At 40.9% G+C, this 11,036-nt stretch overlaps 2 protein-coding genes across 2 annotated transcripts; both read right to left on the bottom strand.

Moving 5' to 3' along the window:
* Positions 1-133: 133 nt before the first annotated feature.
* On the bottom strand, positions 134-1,014 carry LOC145469074 (discoidin, CUB and LCCL domain-containing protein 2-like). The gene is made up of 2 exons (XM_081452732.1): positions 535-1,014; positions 134-382 (listed from the first exon to the last, which is right to left on the bottom strand). Exons 1-2 carry the CDS (start codon positions 958-960, stop codon positions 191-193), a joined length of 618 nt encoding a protein of 205 aa, XP_081308858.1. The 5' UTR covers positions 961-1,014; the 3' UTR covers positions 134-190.
* Positions 1,015-2,620: 1,606 nt separating this feature from the next.
* LOC145470492 (lactadherin-like) lies at positions 2,621-6,445 on the bottom strand. The gene is made up of 4 exons (XM_081454307.1): positions 6,368-6,445; positions 5,142-5,479; positions 4,081-4,222; positions 2,621-2,964 (listed from the first exon to the last, which is right to left on the bottom strand). The coding sequence occupies exons 2-4, from the start codon at positions 5,457-5,459 to the stop codon at positions 2,621-2,623; spliced, it is 804 nt and encodes a 267-aa protein (XP_081310433.1). The 5' UTR covers positions 5,460-5,479; positions 6,368-6,445.
* Positions 6,446-11,036: the final 4,591 nt, after the last annotated feature.

Below are 11,036 nucleotides of genomic sequence, written 5' to 3'. Positions count from 1 at the left end.
AACTTTTATGGTTGCACTGTGAACATCCTGACATAATAACATAATAGCAACATAACGACATGAGGAAAAAAACCGATCTTTTCCTTATGCTTTTAGGTCCATGTTCACATTGCGACATAAGCTATGACGCCGTTATATCGTTATGTTGTTTATGTCGTTATTATGTCGCTACCCAGTATAGATGATAGGTCTAGGAAAACCTCATACAATTAGGACGTTGAACTCCACTTTTAATCCTACCTTGTGTACAGCCATAGAGCTCCAACCTCATTGATATCCCGGACTGCCACGTAATTGGTCGAAAAAGGATGTAGCGTGCTGTGACTGGTGGGTTTAGGTCATGTGACACAATAGTGTCAGCGTCCGTGTTTCCGGCGAAAATCTGAATCGGTAAAATAACAAATGCTGTAGCTTTATCAAAAAAACAAACAAAACAAACAAACAAACAAACAAAAAAAAACAAAGAATGAAAATGTTTTTTTACAAATCAAGTTACACTGTAAATTTAAAGATGTAATTGAAGAAATAAAGAACCTTGTCTGTAGTTTGTCCTTGTTCCCTGTAGTATCGGAAATTGACATTGTCATTGCTGTATTGTAGTTTGTACGACTTCACATACTGGTAATTATTCTGATGTGTCCTTCCCTGTGTTGCTATACTCATCACACTCGTGCGTTCATTATTTAAATCAACCTGGAGCCACTGATTAGCATCTTGTATAAAAGCTGCCCAGCCAGCTCCTTTCTCTTGAAAGTTTAGTCTGCCGTGGGTGGCGGCCACAAAGGCGTTCAATTCCGAAGAGGCACTAATTTGGCTGTCAGATATTCGACCGCTTTCCATCCCTAGAGCCACTGGGTTGCATCCAAATGCTTTCATGGATAGAAATACAATGGTAGTGTGGGCAGTAGAGAAGTAATATATCAAACACGAAAGGTCATGTTTGATCACATTTCCAGACATCGAGAGGAGAATTGAAAATATAATACGACCCGCAGCGGAGTATTTTTGACGAACCTCGAGGTGTTTGGAAATGTGGTTTAACACTGTCATAGTGTTTGATATATCTTCTCAAACAAAACTGCAACAATAGTAGAATAGTAACAATTCAGAGTTTAAAAACTGTGTTCGGCAACCTTAGAGTGAAGGAGTTTCAAATAAATTGATATCTTTTGTGTCGCAAAAGCTGCTAGAAAAGTTAACAAAAGTGTAAAAAGTTTATAAACTGATCATACACTAAATATTTAGACTAATGAGCTGTTATATACTTTTTTCTCTATTGCCAAATTTAGTAAGTTTTGATAAGTTTTGATAAGATTATTAAAACTTGTACTCTGATAAAATTGATCCTCGGCGTCTGTTGAAATGAGTATATTTCAGGACATTTCGTGTACAGTTGGTTTCGGTCCCAGATTTTCGAAAAAGTGATCACGTCTTAAAGATTTTGCAGGTGTTGAATTCGTCGCGTAAAAAACTGGAATTGTTTGATAAGCATTACCGCAAAAAAATTCCTTGGGTTCGTTTAAATCGCTTGTATTCAATATCTCGTTGGCGATCTGGACGAACTTGACAGACATAGACTTGACAGTCTATACGATGGAATCCAACGGTGCAGAAGTAACAGACGCCACTTTATATTTACACAGGTCATACCTGATTGACAGCCATACAGCTCCACTCTCATTGATATGTGTTTCACCCAAGATACTGGCCGAAACCTGATGAAGCGTGCTGCGATTGGTGGGTTTAAGTCATGTGACATAGCAGTGAATGCGTCTGTGTTTCCAGCAAAAATCTAAAGTAGAAATAACTGTCGATTTATTTGAACCTTAGAAACCATTAGTTAGCATTGCCATTGGAAAAATATTCTAACAGCCATGTAAAAGTAACTGACTGATTATTGGCAAGCTTGCAACCTGATTGGCTTCGCGACCATCCATTATTCTAATATTTTCCAGCACTCAGTCCCGCACTTGACAGGCTTATTTAAATAATCTTCTCAATAATATCTATCAAACGTCTTGCTGACGTCACAAGGCACCTGTGTGGCCAATCAGGTTGCGCGTTTGCCTGATAGTCGGTCAGTGGGAGCACCGTGAGGTAAAGAAAAATTATTTGACCTGGGTGGGATTCAAACCTACGATATCCGGACTAGATCATCGTTAATCTACCGACTGAGCAACGAAGGCAGACGGGAGGAGGTCACAGGTAATTACATTGGTAATCTGTGGCAAGTTATCTATTAAGGGTGCAGTGACCCATTTCAATCAAAGGTTTCAAGTTATTGTTGTTGAATTGTGGGAGGCACAGTGGCCTCATGGTTAGTGCGCTCGTCTCCGGATCGAGCGGTCCGGGTTCCAGCCCTGCCCGTGGACATTGCGTTGTGTTCTTGGGAAAGGCACTTAACTCTCACGGTGCCTCTCTCCACCCAGGTGTATAAATGGGTGCCGGCGAACTTAACGCTGGGGCTAACTCTGCCGTGATGGACTAGCATTCCATCCGGGGGGGGGGGGGGAGTAGAAATACTCCTAGTCGCTTCATGCTACAGAAATCGGGACAAGCTCCGGCCTGGTGGGCCACTTGGCTCGTATGCAGACTGTGTGGCGCTTATTTGTATTTTCTACTAAATAAGGTATTTCACCTTATCTGTGGACTCTCCTTGTTCCCTGTAGTAATAGAACACTTGTCTGTCATTGCCGTACTGTAACTTGTACTTGGTCACGTATTCCTGATCTAGATAAGGTCGATTTCCCTGCGTAGCTACGCGCACGACACTGATATGTTGACTGTTTATATCAACCTGGAGCCATTGATCAGGATCATTTTCTAAAGAGGACCACGCCCATCTATCGTTATAATTCAGTCTGCCGTAGCTGGCGAGGTACTCGTCACTATATTCCGTGGAAGCACTGATCTGGCTGTCGAGGATTGCACCGCTTTCCATTCCGAGAGCTTTAACATTGCACGCTAATGGTTAAAGCGGATACAAATACAGCGTTAGTATACTCTAATATAAAAATAAATACAAATATTTAGAGAGGAAGCCACATCAGCCTTATCTGGTTTTCATGCAGGTCCTCTATCCTGGTCGAAGTGGAATTTGGAGTGTTGGTTTTTGTGGAGGGAGGAAAACCGGAGAACCCGGAGAAAAACCCTCGGAGCAATGCGAGAACCAACAACAAACTCAACCCACATATGGCACCGGGCCGGAATCGAACCCGGGCCACATTGGTGGGTGGCAAGCGATTAAATCACTGCGCCATGCCTGCTGCCCCTATATAAAATATAGAATAGAATATAGCTCCTGTTTACCGCGCTATTGGAGATAGGCGTGCATTATTTTTTTTTTTAATAGATGCACGACTGGAAATTATAGCGCACATATATCTCGGTCAGCGTAACCACCGCCCCTTCTATATAAATATTTTTCCTCTTTCATGCTATATTCTAAACCATAAAGAAGATGATGTTCCTATGTTTTCTAATAAAAAACTGCTGAACTGCTGTCCACTAGCAGTTTTTCTAGACCTCAAGCCTGCATTATTTTCTGGAGAACATAGAACACCATCTTCTCTTTGTAAGTATTTGTACTATACATTTCTGAGGCAATTCTCTTTCTCGATGGCTCTTTCCGGTCGAAAATCAAGGCAGGGTAAGGGTTTCGGCTCAACACGTTTTACAAAGGCCTGTTTTGACTGTTTTAGATTCTATAGCATTAAATATGACATTAGTGAAACAAATTCTACGATTAAATAGAGCGGTTTTCAACTGAGTGTCGAAAGTAATCAGACAATTACTTTGGTTTTGGTTTTGGTTTTGGTTTTACCACGGTTTGAGATTGGCTGAGTAGTCTAATTGGTAAGTTATTGGTTTGGTTTTGGTTTTACAGCTCTCAATTAAAACCGCTCTAAACTAACTAGGGACTAAATGGAAAATACAACAACGGTAAGGGACCCATTATAATCTGACGCTATCATCTCCAAAATTCAGGGTCTCTCATATTTTAGAGCAAAACCGAAACTTTGGATATAAGAGACTAGAGAACTTTTTATCGAAACAGATCCTCTAGAATCTCGATGGTACCTTGTCTACAGCCATAGAGCTCCACCCTCATTGATATCCAGTTATGCCACGCGATTGGTCGAAAACGGACATACCGTGCTGTGATTGATGCATTTAGGTCATGTGACACAACAGAGTTACTGTCTCTGTTTCCAGCGAAAACCTAAACAAGTAAAATCGCAAATTATTATTTAAACCGTTTTTCACTTTTAATTCAGGGTTAGCTTTGATAAACTTTGGAATGACAGACGCCAGGTCATTGCATATCTTCAAAAAGAAGCTGCGTGATTATTAAAGACAAAAATTCAGCAATTTCAAAATTTCAAAACTTCTTGGAGAATAAAAGACCTATTATTTTTATTTCCTTTGTAAAAGAAATGATAAAAATATCGTCATAAGGCGCCAAAAGGTTTTTAAACCGATAGTTTACGTTAAAGTATGGAAGAAAGGATTTCTTATTCGACTGCTTTATTTTGGTTTAATTTAGGATGTATGTAAGATTTAGGACATTGAAACTTGCACAGTACTGCGTAGGAAATATGATGTCGCCTGTGTATGCATTTCACCACAATACCATGCTAGCCTTACACAGCTCATATAGCACAAGGAAAGCTATATTTTTTATATATATTTGTCCCTGTGCTAACGAAATTTTGTCAGTGGAATAGGTTTGAAGGTTTTAAAACGTTTCCCTAAGTTTTTACCAGAGTAATTCGAGTTTTCGTGCGCTGTGAATTGTGGGTAAATGTACCAGTCGCCATCTTTTTTTCCTACGGAGGATTTGTTTTCGTCTCTTGCGACTCTAGTCTTGCACGCGCACGTGTTCTAAACCGTGCAAACCAGACTGGTAGTACGGAGTAATACGCGCAAAAAATAACCGCGTTGACTTTTCCTAATCTGGTAAAATGGCGTGGCAGAACTTCTGCTCATGCCCAATAATAAAGAAAATTTATCATACTTTTTGTTTCGTTGGATCCTATAAGCACCTTTAACATGACATGACACAAGCGTGACGCAGGTCTAACAACATGGCGTGACACTAGCGTTACCGAGTACCTACAGTTTGATTCAGTATAGCTTACCTTGTGGGTAGTTTGTCCTAGTTCCCTGTAGTACTGGAAGTTTATTCCATCATTACTGTACTGCAGTTTGTACTTGGTTACCCACTGCTTGAGGACAAAATTCCCTCCTTGTGTTGCTACTCGTGTTATTGTACTATTGCCGTGATTGCCCAGATCGACCTGGAGCCACTGATTGGCACCTAGTGTAGCGGATGACCAGACTCCGCGGTCCCTCCCGGGTGTTTCTACACGGTGGAGTCTGCCGTAGATGGCGGCTTGAGTGGAACCAGATTCCGAAGAAGCCTTGATTTGCGAGTCGGAAATTTCACCACTTTCCATTCCAAGCGCTCTTTGACATTCTAAAGGTTTTAATGAATCCACCGATCAATTAAGTAGCTGCCATGAACACTTCCCGGCAACATGGCGTCAACAACTATTTATTATCCACGTGACAAAGACATGGATTTTCGCGCGGATAGAACTCGCGTTTCGCAAACAAAATGGCGGGAAATGTAAAGCGCGCAAAATCAATAGAGTGTTTTTACATGACGTCACGACATATTGGTGTCTCAACACAATGAAATGACGGCCATGACGACCTCTTAAACCCATCCTGCGGGAGTTGAATTCTTTTAATATTTAAACACTTTCTTTTGTTCCAGCTGCAGGGCATGTTAGTGAAAACGTTGTACATGTGTTGTCGACGTACTTGTAAAACAAAATGTAAATCTTATTTATAGTGGTCATGCACTAAGCTATACAAGCACTAAGCTCAGCTAGTTTACAAGCATGCCACTGAAACAAAGGAAACAAATATTGCAAATAAACGTAACATAGTTAAAAATCCCCTCTGGCAGAAGGTAGACCAGTTGGCTATTCACACAGCGTGACCGGGGTTTTGAACTCGGAACTACCGAGAAACAAATCCCGCTAGTTGCAGGGTGGAGGCCTTGAACCCGGGACCTTCGGATTACAACACCAGCGCCCTAAACCACTTGGTTTATATTTTTTTTTTGCGTCAAAGTGAGAATGGAGCATTAAGTTATCCCTCTGAAACTGATGGCAATAATATCTCTTTTCTTGAAAACGAGCCCTCTAGTTTCCATGGTCCAAAAGTCTTTACAGATTACTTAAATGTTAGTTGTTGTTGTTGTTGTTGTCGTTTTTTTCTTTTTGCTGAAAACCTGGCTTAGCATCATAGTGTTAATGCAAGCTAAGAAAGAGATATGGCCAGGATTATCACTTACCAGGCCCGTAAATTTCCACCCGCAAGCAGCATTGTTCTGACTTGCAGCGATCGATATGAAACCTCAGTGTCTGAGTCTTGAATGGACGCAAGATAGCGTTCTTTACTACAGTTGATGCGTCCCAGTTTCCTTCAAAAATCTGGAAATTAGAAAAAAAAAACCTTTGTTTGGCTTATGAACACATTTTTGCTTAGATTTTCATTGCTTAAAAGTATTTCGTAACAAGTTGTTGATTGCATTCAATAAAAGAATCGTTAGCGCTCACACGCATCTTGTGCGGTACTTTAAGATCCAAGTGAGTGCTTACGTAACTGACAAATACAAGAGAACTAAATTAACTATTTCCTTTACAAAATCTTCATAAAATTGTTCTCTTGAACTCATAACGTAAGCATATAAAAAATCACTTGCTCGAAGTAATGGAGTGCTTTATAGACATAATAAGGCCCCGCCCACACCATGCCGGAGAAAATTGAAAACGCTGCTTTATTTCTGCGGTCAACCCTACCGTCCACACTAATCCGTCACGAAAACAGAGCTTTACGAAAACATTCTGAAAACGGAGCTTGCGGAAACAGTTGGCGTCACGATAATCATGGCATTTCGCTGATCGAGTTTTCTCAAGCACAAGTCAAAACTGCCGGGTAATTGTTACGTTTTTAAATTCCTTCAGCGTAGCGTGGACGGGGCGTTAAAGAACTCGAAATACTTTTAAAAAACTAGTTTTATTTATAGTTCAATTTAAAATATTAAGCTACTTCTAAACTTTAATATGTTTGGATCACAAAATTATCTACCTTCAACTTTCCATTCTCCGTGTACCTCTTCCATTCTCCATCGTCAACATCAACAAAACTAAGATAATACGACAAAACAAAAAACTTGTTTTGATTGTTCTCAGCGCCTTGTGTGGCAACAAACAAAATGTACTGCGGAGTACCCAGGTTCACCCGCAACCAGGGATCAGGATTTTCAGAACGAGGCTTGGAACACCACGCAGACAGGCACAGTCCAGGAAGACTGAGGCGAGCAAAGTGAGGAGGTGACATGCATCTTGCTGACGACGCCGTCATTTCCGGGAAGGTCTCTTAGGAATTAATTCGTTGGAATAAAAGTTTAGTAATTTCATTTGTCACTTAGGGACGAGAGAAAACCTGAGACCAGTCTCATCTCGTAGTGGCTAGTGGGACCGTTATCGGGGAAAAACAAAAGACAGGAAGCCATATTGTCCTTGGTTGCAATCCCACAAGCCACTGTGAGATGGGACTCGCCTCATATTTTTTACTGTTGTCTAAAGAGCCAAACACAATAAAGAAATTTTCTCAGTCATATAAAACATGTACGCCAACTGACTATGTCCCTTTAACCACGGACACATGGCTACACTTAACCCCAGGGAATGCCAATCAAAGCCAGTGGGAGATCTAGACGAGCTCAAAACTCGTAGAGCGGAGGGGTGACTTTCTGTTGCCTTTTTACATCTATGTGCTTGTTCGGTTATGTTGTTGCTTCACCAGGCAAATGATTTCTCTTTGCCTGCGCGATCATTGCATCGACAGCTGGCGCACGGATTTTAACACATACGCTCTTGCAGGGTACGTGTTTCTTAAATCTAATTCTATTAACAATTAATGATCAATAATCATCAAATCAAGGAGAGACAAGAGTAGACGCGCTGAGCGTGAGATCTCTAACAAAAGAAGACACTGCCCTTCAGACAACGAGATCGGAAAAAGATACATAAGTTTTAAAATATACCTTGGCCATTGAAAATTATCTTTATTTTCATACAGATGTCAGAGTTCCATGTCTGAGGAAGAAATCTCAAATAGGAAGGACTTGTATGGAAATTGTAGCTTCTATCAATCATGTAGACCTAAGAAAAACGGCATAAAGTAAAAGTTTATAATTTAATAATTACATTATGAGCTCGAGATTTCTTTTGCGTGATAGTTGACAAGGGCACACCCCGAGCCAGCTATCACTCAAAGAAATCACGAGCTACAAGTAGCTCATAATCTATTTTTAAGTCCAAATGTACTACCGTAAGCTTCTGAAAGTAGCTACCCCCCCCCCCTCGAAAGTAACGTCAAAAACTTGTGGCCACTGATAAATCCGGAAGTAGCGACCCCCCGAAAGTAGCCAGCCCGCCTCCACCTCCCCGAAAATAGTGAGACCCAGGTTCAATAATATATTGATTTTTCCAATCAATAGTCAGGTGAAAGTTACGTATGGTAACTTGATTTGAGGCACTCTACAAGAAAGGGAGGAATCGCTTCTGCACTTATGCCACGAAGCGTTGAGAAATGTCAATTCATACCACATCAGTTAGTGTTGTCCCGTGCTAAAATAAAACCCGTAGAATTTTTATCAAGTAACAGGAACGTAGTTTAGGAAACTTTGATCCAAATTAATATCATTTTCAACAGGAGCATATTAAAAGAAACGTTTCTTCAAATTTAAATTGAAAGCTCGATCATCGCACTGAGACATTACTACAGCAGACCAACGTAGCTGTGCGTCATGAAGTAAATACAGTTCATCTTGGTATCCAACTAGCTTTCCTGCCGACCAATGACAACACGGTCTAGACATGAAGGGCTCAGCCAAAAGGCAGCCATATATATTAAAGCTGGAAGAAGAGCCAGTCGCACAAACTTTAAATGACGTTATTTGCTACTTCGAAAGTGACAAACCCCCCCCCCCCGAAAATAACGAGCCATAAACGCTGCTAATTCCGAAAGTAACCACTGTTACGTAGTATCTACAACAGAATAAATAGTGACTCACTATCTATCCTGTTTTAGTATAAATCTACTAGCGTTCTATCACGAATGCCGTTCTCTGATTGGCTACGCCACTCACTATCTGTTCTGTGATAGATAGTGAGTAGCGTCGCAGTGTGTCCTTGTTAACAAAATGACGGCCGCTTCTTGGCGTTTTCGACGTGTTTGTGAAGAGGATTTAGTTTTGAACGACTTGTAGATTTATACTAAAACAATTAGATTATTCGCTCTCGATTTCTATGAGTGATAGTTGACGAGGGCGCAGCCCGAGTCAACTATCACGCAATAGAAATCTCGAGCGAATAATCTAATTGTTTAGTAGAACGGCATTCGTGATAGAAGGCTATAGCTAGTAGATTTATACTAAATCGTATCATTATATCGCGTCATATCATGTATCCTATCGTACTGTCTTACCCTAACCATGTTCGACATGTAAATTTTAAGAGGTATCGGGGTTTACTTCAGAGCAGCTATCAACTGAGAGTTGTGAAGCCAAATCAAACCAATTAGACTACTCAACCAATCTCAAACTGTAGTACGTAAAACCAAAACCAAAACCAAAGCAATTGCCTGTGAAATTAAATTGGTTTTATAATTATTTTAAGGTTTGCCCACTCGAAAAGGGTTAATGGTCTCACTATAACATCGCTGATAGTATAGTTAGTAGTTTACTTTGATCTGAGAGGAACGTAGATACTTACTCCTTCGAACTGTCCTAGGGGGGTCTCTAAGGCAGTCCAGTCTTTCCCGTCTCTGCTTTTATTAAGTAGATATGATATTACCAATGATGCCTCGCCGTCTGGTTTTATGGTCTTCACCACCATCACCATCCCATTTGACGAGTCATTGGGACCAATGTTCGCTTGAAGCCACTGTTGTTGGTCGCTGTAATGCGCATGCGCACACCATTTGCCTGCAGTGTTCATTAAGGACTTGTTTGCACTGTACTCTTGAGAAACTCTCTCGGACGAGGAATCAAACGCTGAATCGGGAACAATGGCAGGGTCGGCAACTCCAAGGGCCTGGTGTGGTGCTTAAAATTGATAAAAAGATCGATCAATACTAGTTTTACGTTTACCGTAGTCCGTAGTGTCCACTTATTTCCCGCCATGGTCGGTAGGGCGATCCCAGTTCCCATCAGTGTTCCCTGCCGAAAAGTTGCGTGTCATCCCCGGGTACTCGATGATGATGCCATTAGAAATAAAATTAATAGACTGGGAGTAACCCACCCCCAACCCCTCCCCCCCCACCCACTACCACCCCCTCTCCTCGCTAATTTGTAATGAATCGAATAAATTGTCGGTAGTTAAAATTATAAGCCACAAAGCATATTATTATTTTTTATTTATCATAGCAGGAGCCATGATCGATTATGGCTCCTGATCTTAATTAAAAATACCTTAGCTCGCCTTACTTCTTGCGTTCATATTACATTACCAGTAAAACGTATCGCGTAGGGTAATAACGAAACTTTATTGCTATATGCATTTTGTTCATTGACAAATAGCCAAAAATCAGGCCCCGTGCACACTAAGCCGGAGAAATGTGAAAAAGCAGCTTTATTTCTACCATTACGCCTACCGTCCTCACTCTCTTTGAAAAACGCTCTTCAAACCGGAGGAATTTGAAAAGGCTGGCTTTGCGTGTAAGTGTGGACGGAAAACATTTTAAAAATGGAGCTTTTCGAAAACGATGACGTTTCGATAATCATGTGATTTCCCTGACCAAGTTTTCCTCAAACACAAACCCAAAATGACCGGTGATTGTTACGTTTTTAAATTCCTCTGGCGTAGTGTGGATGGAAAACATGTGATGCGTTTTCAGAGTGAGACTTCAGTTTTTAAATATTTCCGGCGTAATATGGACGGTGCCTCATGACC

This window comes from Orbicella franksi, chromosome 15 (genome assembly GCF_964199315.1).
Source record: "Orbicella franksi chromosome 15, jaOrbFran1.1, whole genome shotgun sequence".
Taxonomy (NCBI): domain Eukaryota; kingdom Metazoa; phylum Cnidaria; class Anthozoa; order Scleractinia; family Merulinidae; genus Orbicella; species Orbicella franksi.
Note: the sequence above shows the minus strand (reverse complement) of the source record. Positions and strands in the feature narration are given on the sequence as shown.

What these genes read in the sequence shown, in the direction of transcription:
- LOC145469074 (XM_081452732.1), bottom strand. Translation starts at nt 960, where the DNA reads ATGTCTGGAAATGTGATCAAACATGACCTTTCGTGTTTGATATATTAC. An exon ending in AAGGACAAACTACAGACAAG is followed by an intron (nt 383 to 534) that starts GTTCTTTATTTC and finishes TTACCGATTCAG; the next exon opens with ATTTTCGCCGGAAACACGGA.
- LOC145470492 (XM_081454307.1), bottom strand. Translation starts at nt 5,459, where the DNA reads ATGGAAAGTGGTGAAATTTCCGACTCGCAAATCAAGGCTTCTTCGGAA. An exon ending in TAGGACAAACTACCCACAAG is followed by an intron (nt 4,223 to 5,141) that starts GTAAGCTATACT and finishes TTACTTGTTTAG; the next exon opens with GTTTTCGCTGGAAACAGAGA. An exon ending in GCTCTATGGCTGTAGACAAG is followed by an intron (nt 2,965 to 4,080) that starts GTACCATCGAGA and finishes TTTAACCATTAG; the next exon opens with CGTGCAATGTTAAAGCTCTC.